This window comes from Chiloscyllium plagiosum, unplaced genomic scaffold (assembly GCF_037043375.1).
Source record: "Chiloscyllium plagiosum isolate Xiang-an unplaced genomic scaffold, Cpla_swu_hap1 HiC_scaffold_14, whole genome shotgun sequence".
NCBI lineage: Eukaryota > Metazoa > Chordata > Chondrichthyes > Orectolobiformes > Hemiscylliidae > Chiloscyllium > Chiloscyllium plagiosum.
Window position 1 is genome coordinate 72,214,925 of NW_028270152.1, and position 17,743 is coordinate 72,232,667.

The 17,743-nt window shown below is 41.7% G+C and overlaps 1 protein-coding gene across 2 annotated transcripts in view; it reads right to left on the bottom strand.

Annotated features, from left to right (window-relative positions):
• Positions 1–408: 408 nt before the first annotated feature.
• Positions 409–17,743, bottom strand: part of nprl2 (NPR2 like, GATOR1 complex subunit) — a 42,647-nt gene continuing 25,312 nt past the window's right edge. For both annotated transcript variants that reach the window (XM_043708499.2, XM_087994522.1), the window contains exons 7-11: positions 16,389–16,425; positions 16,110–16,203; positions 10,351–10,468; positions 4,186–4,328; positions 409–3,559 (exon numbers count right to left, since the gene is read on the bottom strand). In XM_043708499.2, the coding sequence (XP_043564434.1) occupies positions 3,492–3,559; positions 4,186–4,328; positions 10,351–10,468; positions 16,110–16,203; positions 16,389–16,425 (460 nt within the window). In that variant the 3' untranslated portion in view covers positions 409–3,491. The remainder of the gene's footprint in view (positions 3,560–4,185; positions 4,329–10,350; positions 10,469–16,109; positions 16,204–16,388; positions 16,426–17,743) is intronic.

A 17,743-nucleotide genomic window follows, 5' to 3' on the forward strand; every position in this document is an offset into this window, starting at 1 on the left:
TCTGTACTAATACATTTCACATTTTCCCCAATTACACTAAATTCCAATTGTTGCCCTGTCCACATCACTTTCACAGGTGATTCCAGATTGGTAACAGCATCATATTAACCATTGTTATTCTTTGACAGTTACTAAAGTCTCCAAATCCTCAAAACACAGATTCTTATGTAAGCCAGAGTACAGAGGGATCAATGCAATGAAACACTTACTAGTAGTAAGTAATGAGGTTCCATTTCCGGTCAACAAGTAACAGCTTGTCACAGGATTCTCAATCCATTCAACAGCCAACTTTGTTGTCCCATTTTAATTTTTTCAAGAATGGAAATATTGTATAATGTAAATGATCTTAAACAATGGTACACACGCACATATCAACATAATATAGATACTTGGATCAATACTCAAAAAGCCATATATATGTTTATTTTTTATATATATAAAAAGTATTTCAGATTTCCAGATGAAATTGCTCAGAGTTGAGGCAGGGCCAGAAAACACTGCATCACTATCATACAAAACCAGCAAAGTGATTGCCACTGATGCGAGGTGCCAGTTGAGAGGTAGCTGTTTGCCAGATGGAACATGCTGCGTCGAGACTAAGAGAGATTGAAGTGTCAGTGACACATGATACCAGTGCAGCGTGCATTGTCCAGATGTGCTGAGAGCAGAAGGTCACTGACACTTGGGACCAGCACACTAGATGGCTGGGAGCAACCAGCAGAATGAGTATCATTGATACAGTCACCACTCAGGGTCAAAGTGTGGTACTGGCAAAGGTCAGCAGGTCAGGCAGCATCCAAGGAGCAGGAGAAGCATAAGCCCTTCATCAGGCATGACGGCTCGTCACCATTCAGAGGCCAGTGTATTTGTGATTATACCTCACAAACAGAATACACTTTTGCATGAGAAAATGTTGATACGATGTTTGCAGATGACCACTTGGGAATATTACATCCTGGTGTTAATGGAGACCTGGGTCAAAAAGGCAGTACTGGGTCCAGTAAGCATGTCTCTCTCCGTCACCATTGGCTTTTGATGGAAAATGAACAGATCGAAGGTAGTTTTTCTCAAACTTGAAGGTAATTGTAAAATATCCCATAATGAATTTATTGATGGGCATTTGTGGCATCTTTGATATAGGAAAATATCTTGAAACACTTCACAGAAGCACAAGGGAAAAATCTCCCAGAAAAGAAGACTTCAGGAGGTGAGCTTGGCAGATTGTTAAAGGTAGACGGGGGAGGCAGAGGGGAGAGAATTCTATGTCTCACATGTCTGAAAGACTACCTGCCAATGATGCAAGAAGGAAATCTTAAAATAGCTACTTGGTACAAGCCATTTGGCCCATCATATCAATGAGCATTAGTTCTCTGAAATATCAACTCAGCTAATTTCACTCTTCCTCTAAATGAAGAATTACTAAAGTCACTGGGAGCCAGTCAATGTAGGTCAGCAAAGATAGAGGTGGAGAACACAGGAAACACTGTTTAATGAAGCAGATGGGTTGAAGTGTATGGGAGGCTGGCCAGCCAAGCATTGAAATACTTGATATGGATGATGGCTTCAGTGATATGTGGAAGAGGTGGGAATAGGCCAGGATTGTTTTTCCCTCTATTCTTTGATGGGATGTGTGCGTTATTGTCTGTCCCCGATTGCCCTTGAACTGAATGGCTTGATAGGCCATCTCATAGAGCAGCTAAGTGTTATTTCTGTGGCTCTTAAGTCAGATGTAGTTCAAATTGGACAAGGATGGCAGAAAGGCTTTGACATAATCAGTGAGTTTCACTGACACTAGTTTTCAATTCCAGATTTGCTAGTTGAATTAAAAATTCCATCAGCTGTTATAATGCGCTGTGAACCTGTGTCCCCAGAGTATTAACCTGGGCTTATGTATTACTAGTCCAGAGACATTATCAGTACTTTACAATCTTTCCTTAATGTTACTGAGGTGATAGCAGCCAGCATTTATAATTGAAAGATATGGTGTTTAAAATACAACTCACAATCAAATAGGACACCAAAAATAACGCTTAAAATGGTGAATTTCACTATAACATGTGCAGCACACCACAAGGAAGCTTCAATAAGCCATATATATGATCTAAGATGTCAGCCCAGTTTGCTTCCTTCCTTGTACATCTGTGCTGAACTGTTACATTTCACTTTTCGCCACCGCAGGATTGTCCAGACTATTCCAATTAATGTTTACTTCTTCCAAATTTCACTTCATGCACCAGCTCCAGGTGATGTGACCAAAATTTGAATAAAGATCCTGTGTGGGTTCTTCAGTCACAATTGCCCAATTATCTCTCAGCCAGTGTACATTTAAATGGCAACTTTTAAAACAAAACTCTTCCAAAAGCAAATTATAAATGAACAAAGGACCTGGTCTTTTTGGGGGCATTGGGGGGTACATTATCTGAGGAGTAACTGATGTCTGGTAATGACTTTTGGGAAAGCTTTTACAGGTAGAGATCCAATTGCATTTTGAAATGTTGATACAGCAGATTTATGTGCAGTGCTTTAGTGTAGTAAAAGTGTCACTTCACAAAACGATGATTACTATTTCTTAAAGTGCAATTGAGTTTTTAAGAGCACTACTTCCAAGTGTTACATGTAATTTAATCTCACTAATTAAGTTTGAATTCAGTTTGCATTGGAGATTTTAAAAAAAACTTATGTATCATTCAGATCAGAATATTTTAATGTATTAAATAATTCTATTTATCCAAAACTAGTCATAACAATCTGTACAGATTTGTACATTTCTATTCTCACAAAGGCACTGATTTGCAGAGCAATGGTTCAAATATACTGAGCTCAGCAGCAACACATTCAAAAGGGTCATTTTTCAATGCTGGCAAGAAGTTCAACTGTGAATTCATCACAAATTATTTGATCTCATCAACACACACATATGCTTTGACAGCAGGTGTCCATGGATAGACCACACCCTGGGTCACCAAGACCACTCAAAGCACCGCCACTGTCCCAACTGAGATCAGCTAAAGCAGTGCAGATTGGGGACTAAACTTGGTTACCACAGGTTACGTAGTAATTGGTATTATACACGATAAGTAACAGGTAGCAAAGGAATGTTTCACCAAAGAATTTTAAATGATTGGAGAAGGAAAGATTTGAATCAATTATGGTGGATGGGTCAGCTCTTTCCTTGATACTCATGATGAGATGCATGCACACAGGAGGAGGATTAGGGTAAGGATGATATTAATATAAATACAAAATCTATAAGTTACAGATCACAATCTATTTAAGGAAAAATGGTGTCACACATTCCTTACCTATTTTTAAGTTAATCTAGGAGACTCAGAACAGTTTATCAGTACTGAAAACCAGTACAGCTTACACTACCCATGTCTGAACCATCTATTACTTTTTCACACTCCTCGCAAAACTGATCTTCAGCTTAGAAACTCTTGGTCAACTTTACACCCGTGCGAGATCCAGCAGTTGTGCCACTTGCTGTACTCTCATTTCCAGCACACAATGATATTAGAGTCATTCTCCAGCCTCTCATCCAATTCTTTGTAGCTAATTCCTGAGAGAAGCAGAGAGAAGAAGCATGTGTTATAATTCCCACAATGATGATATCAAACACTTCCAAGTAGCTAGTCTTGGCTAAAACAAAGGTCAGATACAGAGGAGGTGTTAGCTATGGTTCAGTTGGAGCGCTCTCACTTTGGAGTCACTTTGGTTGTGGGATCACAAACTCCACTGAAACTTAAAAAACAACTCTAGACTGATACTACAGTGCTGGAGGTGCCTCCTTGCAGACGAGCTGTTGAACTGTCTACTCTCAGGCAAGTGTGAAAGACCTAATGGCACAGTTTGGAACAGCAGCTGCTATGGGTGATTAGATAAAGAGTAAAGCTACCTCCGCACTTCTCTGGTGATAAGCTTCATGGCAATTGTTTCTTTTCTAGGCCCAGCTATCCTGCAGCTTCTCTAATAAAGAATCTCAGTTGTAACACTTATTAGAAGCTGTTTTAAGCTATGGACCCATGTCCAAAATACTACTCAAGTTAAATTTATACAGGGCCCTTACTGCAAAGTCTGGAATGTGAACACACCTCAGTTGTGCAAATACAGAATACTTTTCACTGCTCTACCCCCTCAGCTGTTTTGACCCCAGTAAATGGGGTGAGCCCCTTTGGGATGGTTTACCTGTTTTGCAGCAGATTTCATCATAGCTGTGTGAACCAGTGTAGAGACGAGGCGGCCGGCTTCTCTCGTCTCGGTGGATCTTCACCGGATACTTGTGTAGTCGCCGAATTAGATTTTTCATCAGACCAAACTGAATCAACTTTCTAAAATCAGAGGAGAATGAAGCATTTTGACTTTTCCATAGCGAATCACATATCAGACTCCCCAAAGTCTCCGCAACAAGGCACAAGTCAGGAGTGTGTTGGGATACTCTCTTTTGTTGTTGCAACCCAACAAAACTACTCAAAAAACCTGATAGTAACCAAGGCAAAGCAGTTGACTTGGTTTGTATAACCTACAGACAAAACATTCGCATTCCTCAACCACAGTATGCTGTGGTTGCTGTGAATACCATCAACAAGATGCACTACAGCCACTTGGCAAGGCTCCTTCAACACCACCTCCTTCAACAGCACCCTCTACCACCTAATAGGCCAAGGATTATAGGCACAAGGGCCTATAATCCTGCAAGTTCCTGTCACACATCATCCTGACTTTGTATGATTATCACTGTACTTCACCGACATGGAGACAAAACACTGAAAACTCCCATCGGCGGTGACTCAGTAGTTAGCACTGCTGCCTCACAACGCCAGGGACCTGGGTTCGATTCCCGCCTCAGGCGACTGTCTCTGTGGAGTTTGCACATTCTCCCCATGTCTGTGTGTTTTTCCTCCGGGTGCTCCGATTTCTTCCCACCATCCAAAGATGTGCTGGTCAGATGAACTGGCCATGCTAAATTGCCCTTAGTGTTAGGTGCATTAGTCAAGGGTAAATATAGGGCAGGGAAATGGGACTGGGTGGGTTACTCTTTGCAGGATCGATGTGGACTTGTTGGGCCGAAGGGCCTGTTTCCATACTGTAGTATGGAAAAAGTACTCTGGGAATAAACATTCTCCACAAACCGCAGCAGTTCAAGGATAATAACAAATGCCCGATAACAAAACCAATAAGAGAAAACTTTTTTTTAAAAACAAGCAAGACAACAGGGAGATCAAGGAGACCATCCCCATCATTCATTCAACCTATTTGTAAGGTACATCACACTTAATCAGTATGAAATTACAGCTTGTCCACACATGGATTTGGAGAAGCAGGGATTAATCAAGAACAGTGGGCTTGGTTTTTTTTTAAGGGGTGGGTACATCTGACCAACCTGTCTGAATTTTTCGAAGAGGTGACCAGGTTATAGATGAAAGCAACACATTTGATGCAGCCTAATTAGCTTCCAGCAAGCCTTTTGATAAGGTCCCCATGGTTTACTGATAGCAAGGGTTAAGAGACCATATCGAAGGAAAATTTGGCTAATTAGGAACCAGAATTGGCTGAGTGGCAGGAATTAGGCGGAGATGGTCGAGGTGTGTTTTTGTGACTGCAAGCCTGTGTCGGGTGAGGCTCTGCAGGGTTAAGCTTTGGGATCCCTGCTGAATTTTTTTTATTCGTTTGTGAAATGTGGGCACCATGGGCTTGCCAGTATTTATTGACTGTCCCTAGTTGCCCTTGAGGTGGTGATGGTGAGCTGTCTTGAACCACTGAAGTCCATGCACTGTAGGTAGACCCACAATGCTATAAGGGAAAGAAATCCAGGAGTATGACAGTGAAGGAATAGTGATACATTTCCAGGTCAAGATGGTGAGTTGCTTGGAGGGAAACTTGCAGATGGTGGTGTTCCCAAGTATCTGCTACTTGGTCCTTCTAAAGGGAAGTGGTCATGGGTTTGGATGGTGCTGTCTCAGGATCTTAGGTGAATTACTGCAGTGCAACTTGTAGATAGTACACACTGCTGCTATTGAGCGTTAGTGGTGGAGGAAGGGGATGCTTGTGGATATGGTGCCAATTAAGTGAGCTGTTTTGTCCTAAATGGTGTCAAGCTTCTTGATTGTTGGAGGTGCACCCATCCAGGCAAGTAGGGAGTATTCAACCATAATCTTGACTTATGACTTGCAGGTGATGGGCTGGCTTTGGGAGTCAGGAGGTCAGTTACTCACCGCAGTACTCCTAGCCTTTTGTAGCCACTGTGTTTATGTGGCGAGTCGAGTTGAGTTTCTGGTCAATAGCAATCCCAAGGATGTTGATAGTGGGGGACTCAGTGATGGTAACAACACTGAATATCAAAGGAAAGATAGTGATATTGTCTCTTATTGGAGATGGTTTTATCTGGCATTTATGTGGCGTAAATATTACTTGCCATGTATCAGCCCAAGCCAAGATATTGTCCAGATCGTGTTGCATTTGAACATGGACTCCTTTTGTGTCTGAGGATCACAAGTGGTGCTGAACATTGTGCAATCGTCAGCAAACATCCCTATTTCTAACCTTATGATGGAGGGAAAGCCATTGATAGAGTAGATGAAGATGGTCAGGCCTAGGACACTATCCTGAGGAACTCCTGCAGAGATGTCCTGGAAAAGAAATGATTGACCTCCAACAATCACAAGCCTGCAAGCCTGTGTCGGGTGAGGCTCTGCAGGGTTAAGTTTTGGGATCCCTGCTGAATTTTTTTTATTCGTTTGTGGAATGTGGGCACCATGGGCTTGCCAGTATTTATTGACTGTCCCTAGTTGCCCTTGAGGTGGTGATGGTGAGCTGTCTTCAACCACTGTAGTCCATGCACTGTAGGTAGACCCTATGTGCCAGATATTGTATGTTCATGGCTGAATATGACAAAATGACTGTAGAATTTTCTTTTTAACTGACACAGACATTTGAAGGAAATTTTAACCGAAGTAGCATTTCATATAACTCAAACCATGGCCTTCAAAGCCAGACAACAAAATGCATGAGCCTTATTAAGATGGGACTAGAATGCAAACAGTAAGACTCTGATACATTAGCTCAGATGAAAACCATCTGATCTGAGATTTCTAATTTTTATGTGAAATAGTGAAAATTTGACCCACTTAAGATGAGGCTTGTAAATAATAATAATTACATATTAGAGTAGACACATATTCATATAAGAATGCAAGTTAAAATTTATAAGATTGTGGGGAATTAAATTTTTGAAAGCAGTTAGCCTTGAATGCAGAGACCGGTTTTGATAAATACCAGTGAAGAAACTTTTTCCTTCATTAGCAAGAAAATAGAACAAAAAGGTATAAATAAGTTAACCTTAGAAGAGTACCGAGACACAAACAACCTGGCAAAGGTAGCAGAAACTATGACCTCGAAAGGATAAATAACTGCAGCTTCGCAAGTTGGATAAAAGGGAAATTGTTAGCTTTGTCACAGAATCATAGTATTAGAGTTAACCATGTTAAACTTTATAAGTACTTTTATATTAGAGCTGATATTACAAATATTATAACCATTGGTAGAAATTAACATGCTTTTTAATCTTCTGTACTAAGGTCAGTAAGGGATGTGAATTTCTTGACCAAATTTGTAAAGTCATTAGTAATAAGTATATGAGGCGACTGGCAAATGTCTCGGAAGAGACATAAAAATCAGTGTTGAAGTATGGCCAATAATCGTAAGAGCCCAAGGACAGGTGATAGGGGTCTGGCAAACATCACAAGATGATGGAAGGACCTAAGGTGAACCATAAAGTTGTCCATTGTTGATCATGTATTTGCAGGATTGGAAGTGTAGGAGAGAGGGGATGTGGCAAGCACTGATGTCAATGAAGCATTTAACCACTATAAAGAAATATGTACAAATATTCTCTATTTTGTTGGGAAAGGTAGATTGTCACTGACCTCTGATCTGAACTGTAATTAGGAGGGCAACTGGGCCCCACGTGAAAGCCAGATTTGGAACAGTCTCTGCTGTCTCCCATATGTGGTAAAGGAACTCCAAACAAAGAGTGATTTGTGCTACTGAACGAGGAACTTACAACTCCTCTTTAAAATCCCTCTCCAACATCAAGTATGACTTTAACTAGCAGAGAATATTCCCCGATACTCTGATTCCAATTTTGCTCGGGCCCCTTGATACCACATTTGGTCAAATGTGACTTTGATGTCAAGGGCAGTTACTCTCGCCTCACCTCTAGAATTTAGCCCTTTTGTCCATATTTGAACTAAGGCTGCAATGAAGTCAGGAACTGAGTGGCCCTCGTGGAACCCAAACTGGGCATCACTGTACAGGTTATCGCTGAGCAAATGCTGCTTGATAGCACTGTTGATGACACCTTCCATCACAGACTGATGGGGTGGTAATTAGCTGGGTTGAACTTGTCCTGCTTTTTGTCTTCAGGACATAGCTGGGCAATCTTGTTGTCAGGTTGATGCCAGTGTTGTTAATGAACTGAAAGGGCTTGGCTAGGGGAGTGGCAAGTTCGAGCACAAATCTTCAGTGTTATTGCTGGAATGTTGTTTGGACCCAAAGCCTTTGTGCTATCCACGGCCTCCAACTGTTTCTTAATATCATATGGAGTGAATTGAATTGGCTAAAGACTGGTATCTGCAATGCTGGGTACCACTGGAGGAGACCGAGACAGATCATTCACTTAACACTTCTGGCTGAAGATTGCCTTATCCTATACTAATTTATTTAGCTCTTCCATCATCGCAGATAGGGACATTTGCAGAGCTTTGTCCTCTCGTGAGTTGTGTAATTACTTACCATCATTCTCAACTGGATGTGATAGGACTACAGAGTTTACATCTGATTTGTTAGTTCACTTAGCTCTGTCTAACACTGAGATGGTTTGGGGTATATATAAACAATTTACACGATTTGCAGTTGGGGGGGTTGATCAGTGAGTTTGTGGATGATATGAGGATTGGTGGGAGGTAGATACTGAGGAGGATAGCCTTAGATTACAGGAGGATACAGAAAGGCTGGTTAGATGGTCTGATCAGTGGCAAATGGAACTCAATTCAGGTAAGTATGAGGTGAAGCAATTGAGTGGGACAAACAAGGTAAGGGAATACATAATGAATGGTAGGACCCTGGGAGGCATCAAGGACCAGGACATGAGGAACCCTGGTGTCTATGTCCACCAGGCCATTAAGGTATTGGGACAGGTAGATAAAAATGATCGAAAACACATTTGGTATACAGTGGAACCTCGATTATCTGAACGTGATTTGCGGGCACTATTTCGTTCAGATAATCGATTATTCGCCTTTCCTCTGGGGCTTGGAGTTTTTAAAAGTCTGCTCACTGTTCAGGAGGTAAGGCAGTATGACAGTGCATGAGACCCCGACCCCAACCCCATCTGATACCACCCCCACCCCCAACCACGTCTGACAACGCTGCCCAACCCTGTTTGACACCGCCCCCACCCGTCTGAAACAGCCCACCGCACCCACACATCACCCCGGCCCCAACCCATCTGAGACCGCCCCCCCACATCACCCCTGCCCCCAGTCCGGTCTGATACCCCCCACCCACAAACCCGTCTGACACCGCCCTCTGCCCCCAACACCCTCCGCCCCCAGCCCCGTCTGACACTGCCCCCAGCCCTCCAACACCCTCTGCTCCTAGCCCGACCTGACACTGCCCCTGCCCCCAACACTGCTCCCAGCCCCGTCGGACCCTGCCCCCAACACCCTCTGCCCCCAGCCCGTCTGACACTGCCCCCAACGCCTCCCCAACCCCATACACACCCGCCCCCTCTCCTGGGCAGCTGGACTGGACACCAGTAACAAGACTGCTGCAGTTGCTGGTGGGATAAGTCTCCAAATAGTGCGCACGCGCACATACACACGCAGCCACAGCCACACACACAACTTTTTGACAGGTTCCACGTTTGCTCTATACAGGACAATTTTGGAGAGAATTTTTGGGTAAGGTGGGTTTAGGGTACACCCCTCTGTAGAACTCCAGGGAAAGTGTGGGAGGGGGAGAGGCGGGAGGTCAGTCATTTGGAGATGGTGTCTGTTTAATCACTGTAAACAAAAGACGCGATCACTGTTGGAAACACGTCTTTGATGTAATGTTTCCATCGGGACCTCCAGATCTCCTTCGGATAATCCGAATTTTGGATAATTGGTATTTGGATAATCGAGGTTCCTCTGTACTTGCAGTGCCAAGATATACAAGGCTATGGGCCAAGTGTTAGAAAGTGGGAATGGACTAGTTAGGCGGCTGTTTTCGACCAATGCACGTTTGATGGGGCCTTTCTCCGTGTTGCAGACCTCTATGACTCTAATCCAAAGCCAAGGCTCAATATCCTACCTCTCGTCCACATGTTGAAGCTGTTGAGCGTAGCGGGAGCAGAGATCTCGTGCTGTAGTGCCGGGACTGAGCCCACAGTAAAGCTGAAATACATCACGCAGACTGGCACGCTTGTGTCCTGCGGGAAGAAGGGGCAAGTGACAGGTCTTCAAAGGCCTCCCACTGATGTAGGATCCATCTACCCTCTACAGATGAATTGTACATACAGTGTTCACATCAGCAATAGTGATTTTTAAGCTGTTATCCCTATCCTGGCTTCTCACTTGCATATCAGTTATTTGGGAGTGAACTTCACTTGCAATCTATTGGGTTAGCTTCCCAACAGATCTAAATCCTTCTGAGATTCCTTGGATTGCTCCTCATTAGCTGTTCTGTCACCAATTTTAGCTTCAATCTCATTCAAATCATGCTTTTTAAAATTAAAGTTAACAGGAAACTATAGCCACTTAAAGAATGAGTCACTCAAAAACCCCTGCCATTGTACAAAGATTTCTTTTATTAGAAATTCTCTGTCTCCTCTTTTGACCCAGCTTTCTCAGGGACTTGGACAGGATTTGACTCAATAGTGTTAGTGACCTTATACTAGTCCATAGATCCTGACTGGTCTCCAATGACCATTAACTGAAGTAACAAAATAAATGGCTGCAAAAACTCAGCAAGTCTGGCAACATCTGTGGACAGAAAGCAGAGTCAATGTTAGGGGTGCAAAAACCCTTCTTCAGGACAGAGGCTGGATGCTGGTCAAGAAATGGGAACTCAATTATTTTCCCCTTTAACTGAGGATTTGAAACTTTAGCAAAGATCAGGGTCTTGCTCAGATCTGTAAGACACTCTCTCTCAACATAAACACATATTCACGCATTCTATGGACAGAATTCCTATTTAAGGTCATTTTCCATGCAGGACTTTACTTCCCAAGTCATAGTATGGACACTAATTTATCTTAACAACTAATCAAGGAAAAGGAACCTACTAAATGATTTGAAAATCTCACCATTTTATGAAATCTAACTCTTCCCCATTTCACTAGTCCATTATGCCAACTGTGCCTGGGAAAACTACATCAAGCCAATTGGCGCTACATGCCTCCAGGCTGCCAGTGGTCTATAAATTTCTATTTATGCTCAGCGGATTGTTGAAAACATTTCAAAGAGTTTTCAGTATAATATGTTTTATGATAGATCCTTACCAGTCACCTTAGTGAAAGATACATCATAACAAGGTCAACATGGCTTTGTGTGTGGGAGATCATGCCTCACAACTTTGTTTGAGTTCTTTGAAGGAGTGATCAAGAAGGTTGACACAGGGCGGCAGACACAGTCTATATGGATTTCAGTAAGGCCTTTGATAAGGTTCCACATGGTTGGGTCTGGGAGGTTAGATCACATGGAATCTGGGGGAGCTGGCAAACTGGATATATAATTGGTTTGATGGTAGGACAGAGGGTAATAGTGGAAGGATGCTTGTCAAACTGGAGGCCTGTAACTGGTGGCGTGCCTCAGGGGTCAGTGCTAGACCCATTGCTGTTTGTTATCTATATAACGATTTGGATGAACATGTACAAGGCATGACACTAAAATAGGAGGTATCATGGACAGTGAGGAAGGTTATCAGAAATTGCAGCAGGATCTTGATCAGCTGGGGAAATAGGCTGAGAAATGGCAAATGGAGTTTAATATAGATAAGTGCGAGGGCATGCATTTTGGAACATCAAATCAAGGTAGGGAGTTTCATGGTGAATCGTAGATCCTTAAGGAGTGTAGTGGAACAGAGGGACATTGGGGTTCAGCTGCACGGTTCTCTGAAAGTGGAGTCTCAGGTAGGCAGAGCATAAGGTTTTTGGCACACTGCTCTTCGTCAGTTAGGGCACTGAGTACAGAAATTAGGTTGCAATTGTACAGGACATTGGCGAAGCTACAGTTGGCAATTGTGTTCAGTTTTGGTACCCTTGCTATAGGAAGGAAGTTATTAAACTGGAAAGAGCACAGAAGAAATTTACAAGAATGTTGCCAGAACTCAAGGACCTGAGTTATAGGGAGAGGTTGGACAAGCTAGAACTCTTTTTTTAAAAAGAGTATAGAAGACTCAGGGGGATTTTATTGTAGTGTATAAGATTGTGAAATGCAAGGATAAGGTGAATGCATTCACTCTTTTTCCCAGGGTTGGGGAATCAAGGACTAGAGGGCATCAGTTTAAGGTTAGAGGGGAAAGAATAAAAGGGAACTTGAGGGGGAGCATTTTTACACAGAGTGGTACGCATATGGAATGAACGGCCAGCAGAAGTGGTTGAGGCAGGTACGTTAACAACATTTAAAAGGCATTTGGACAAATCATGGATAGGAAAGGTTTAGAAGAACATGGACCTAGTGCAGAGAAATGCAGTTAGCACTGATAGACATTTTGGTCTGCATGGAGCAGTTTCGGTGAAAGGGTCTGTCTCCATGCTACAGGGCTCTCCGACACTTTATCTATCTATTTGCTGCCACCACTGTCCTTTGAGGTTGGGATCTAAAGGATTTGATTGGTTTAGTGTGGTAGAGGAAAACCACTAGGTAGTCTAACAAGAAAAGGCTCTTGACTTAAACAAGATGAAGCTTAATGCACAATAGCAACTAGGTATAAGCTATTTTGACATGACAGATATTGTAGTGAAATCCATGAGGGAGTCCTTCATGTTAGGTCTGCCTTTTTTGAGATCCAGTAATGTACTCTCCTCTCCATCCATGACATTGTAATATTGGATGGTGCTTAATACATTCCTCAGCATTAACCCTTTCAGATTCTTATATCCTTTACAGCGTTTATTGCATAATTTCCAGGTATGCCACGACTATTAAACAATAAAATCCCATCACGCCCAGAAATAACAAGCACTCCTCTATTAGATTTCATCCCTTACCCTTCCCTGTTGCCAGTCTGACTTGCAAAATCTTGGGAGCCTATAATGACTCAGTCTGCATCACTATATATTTTTCAAACTACTGCTTGTTATTTCATGAGACCCATTCAATTCAATCATCTGCTGAGTTCACCGACAACTGTAAAGTCTTAAAGCAAAACATGCACATCAACATTTCAAGGAAGACCTCAATCTGGGCTCCAAGCTCTGCAGCCCTGGGGGCAAAATCCTTGATATTACTACTTCAAAGTGTTGTGCAGGTACAAACTAGTATTCTTTAGCATATTTTTGCTTTAAGAAATGATGAGCGGTAACCTCCCTGAGGATTATAAAGTGATACAGCACCATAACATTAGTCCAAATTTCAAACAGTCTCAACAATTTATTATGGAAAACATTGTGCTAATTGCTTGATAAGTTGATTCTGACTGGGTGAGGTGTTGCCATGGAAAAAGTAATGTGAACTTGCTATTCAATCAGCATTCTTTTCCCCTACCCTGATCGTTTGAAATTTGGCATTCTTGCATTTGTCATGATGAATGCAAGACAAAAAATATTGGCAATATCTCTTTCTTTTTAAGTAAAATATTCCAGTTTTGTGTCATCAAATAGCTGTTTGAAATAGGAGCAGAGGTCACTATACCTCCACCACTGAACACATCATGGCTGATCTACTACCTCAACTTACATTCCTGCACTATGGCCAAATGCCTTTGTATTCAAAAATATATTAATCTCGGTCTTGAATGACCACCCACATCCCTATGAGGTGGAAATTCCAAAGATTCACAACCCTCTGAGTAAAGACATTTCATATCTTAGTCCCAAAGGCAACCCATTTCTTTTAGAATCAAGCTATTTGGTTCTCCAGAAAGGGTACATTCTTCATACATCTACTCTATCAACCAATGGTCTAATCAACATTAAATTTTCAATGTCCAATGTTATAGCCTTTTAAATTATTTTAAATTCTGAAGATTGTCGTCCCAGTTTATTTAATCTCTTCTCAGAATACAACCCGTACATTGCAGACATCAGTCTAGTCAATTTACATTGTAAGTGTATCTTTTTTCAGGTAAGGAGACTGAAACTATACTCCAGGTATGGCCTCCCCAATTGTAGTAAAACGTTTACTCTAAAACTGTAATCCATGTTCAACAAAAAACATTCCCCTCCCTGCAAGTTAATATCAAGTGATTAACATATGAAAACACCCAAGTCCCCTGAACACCAACCAATCTAGTCCCTAACCATTTAAAGAATACAGTTTCTCTAATTTTCCATCCAGAGTGGATAACTTCACACTTTCCCACATTATTTTATATCTTGGCATTCTCCTTTCCACTCACTCAACCTCAGCAGTTTTTGTGTCCTCACAACATATTTAATAAGAACATACAAAGTAGAAAAAGGAGTGGGTCATTCACCCTGTCAAGCCTACTCTGACATTCTATATGACCATGGTTGATTGATACTTCAAAGCCTTTTACCCAGAATAACCCCACAACCCGATACCCCATTAATAATGACAAATCCATTAATCTCTACATGCAACATACTCAAATACTTTGCTTCCACTGCCCTCTTGGGTACTGAAATCCACATATTCGCAACTCAGAGTAAAAACAATTCTCCTCTTGGTCCTAGATGGCACCCTACCCCTTACTTTTAAATTGTGCCCACTCTAGGGAGACACCTTACCAGCTTCATCCTGCTTATTCCATCAGTATTTTAGCAGGTTTCGATGACATCATCATTCTTCAAAACTGAGAGAATATTGTCCAATCTTCATCATAGGACAGTCCCACCAGCCCAGGAACAAGTCTGGCAAACCTTCACTGAACTCTCTCTATGCCAATGATATATTTTCTGAGATAAGCAGACCAAAATTGCACAGAATACTCCAGGCGTGGTCTGACCAAGTTTTTATTCAACTGAAGCAAAATTTCAGTACTCCTGTACTCAAATCTTCTTACAATCAAGTCTTACATTCCATTAGCCCTCCTAATAGCTTGTTGCGCCCACATATTGACCTTCAGTGACTTGTTACTAACAAGGACACCCAGGCCCCATAACCTCTCACCATTTAAAAAATACTCTGCACATCTGTGCCTCATTTCAAAGTGGATAACCTCACATTTTTCCACATCATATTCCACCTATCATGCATTTGCTCACTCATTAAGCCTGTCCAAATCCTCCTGAATCCATTTTACATTTTCCTGAATACACATTCCCACTTTGTTTTGTATCATTTGCAATTTTGGAAATATTACATTTGGTCCCTAAACCCAAATCATACCAGACACACCCTGCAAATGGGAGAATGATCCTTTTATTCCTATTCTCCATTTTCATTAGCTGATCTTTAATCCAAGACAGTACATTACCTCTTATCCCGTGTGTTTTACGTTTGTTAACCAAAACATTATTTTTAATAAATTCTAGCAGCTCCCCTTCTCTAGCAGCTGTAAGGCTAACAAGTCTGTAGCTCACAGTCTTCTCTTTCTTTCCTTTCTTAAATAGCAGAGTGACATTTGCGAGCTTCAAATCTGCAAGAACCATTCCAGAATCCATAGATTCCTGGAAGATAATCACTGCTGTATCAAGTATTCTATAGCCACCTTTTTACACACTCTGGCTTGTAGAATGTCAGGTCCTGGGGACTTAGCATGGCTGATCTGAGTACTCCACATTCCCACCTACCCTGATAACCTTTCACTCCTTTTATTGTATCATTATAATTTAAACAATTTTCCATGTTGCTATGTTTGTGGGCATTAGGAACACAATGGGTGAAAACACCAAAATGCCATTTGATTTTCATTGCCTTTGCGCGGAATAGGAACTTTCATCATACCTGGTTTGGTGACATATACTAGGCACTCTTCCTGCAAGGATTTGTCATCTACCAGATCCTGCACCCGAGGAGTTGGGCAGTACACATTGGAATACTGCAGAGAAAAGGAATAGAACGCAGTTAAACAGCAGCAGAACTAGAAATCAATGTAAAAGTAGGTTCAACAAAAGGTAAAAGCTGGTTTCATTTTAAGGCAGAGAAGAACTGGCACAGAAGCAACAGCTAATTCTAGATAATAATTTAGAAATATAAATAAACTGAGTGTCTACTTCCACTCACCTGGAATATAGGAACTAAGGTCACAACTCCATAGTACCTGCAAGACAACAGCACACATTACATGCACAGTGCAACTTGAACTGAATGAACAGGAGCACAATTTATTAACAGATTGCTCTGTACAATATATTCCCGTGCTGAATGTGACTATTTGATTTTGTGTTGATGTCAGGAGATGGGAGAGATATTAAATGAATATTTAGCATCAGTTTTTGCTGTTGATAAAGAATTGGAGTCTAAACAAATCAACAAAATAAATATTGATGCTCACATTACAAAGAGGAAGTACTGGAAGTCTTAGAAAACAAAGGTAGATAAATCCCCATGACCTGGCCAACTGCATCCTAGGACCTTGTCAGAAGTTAGGGAGAAGATTGTGGGGGCCCCCTAGGAGAAATATTTGTATCATCTATAAATACAGGTTAAGAACTGGAGGGTACAGTTACAGCATTTAGAAGCTACCTGAAAAGGAGTAGAGCTCTAAAAGCTTGTACTTCCAAATAAACCTGTTGGGACTATAACCTGGTGTGTTATTTTCAGCATCTAGAAGACATTTGGATAAGTACATGAATAAGAAAGATTTAGAGGGATGTGGACCAACCGCAGGCAGGTGGGACTAGTTTAATTTGGGATTAAGATCGGCATGGACTGGTTGGACCGAAATGTCTGTTTCCATGCTGTGAGACTCTGTAGATCTACTTTAGAGTAGACATACTAAACAATAAAAAAAATTAAATAAGGTTCTGAAATTTATTAAGGTCCCTTCACTCCAAAGTACCATAAACATAAATATTCCTTTAACCCATTCCTTTGAACCTACTGAGAGGGATAAACAACCACACGCAAATTATTTCATCCCCAAATCCCACGATCACCAGTTTATGAAGTTCCTAAAAAAAATTAAAACTTCAAAAGATGTAGTCATGGAGAGATGCATCTGAGACAGGTAGACTGGGGTGGGTGAGGTGAAGTAGGCTTTCCCTTCACCATCTGCCACAGGCTCGAAATATGATACCAGATATGCCCTACATCAATTGGTCAATTTAGTCAGTAGTGATGCTTCTGAGCCGTTCTTTGTGATGGACTTTGAAGACCCCACCAAGAGTACCTTCTGTTTCCTTCACACCCTAAGTGTTTTCTCCCAGTGCTATTCAATGTGGAGGGCCACTGATTCATCAGCTGAAGTCATGGCAGGAGGTTGGATATGGTAGTGGAGATTTCCTTGCCTGTTTTTAACTTGTTGCCACAGGGCTTCCTGGGTTTCAAAGTCAATATTGAGCACTCCCAGGGCAACTCCCTTCTGACAAATTGCACCATCCCTGGTTGCTTTTCCAGCACCACACTCTCGATTACTG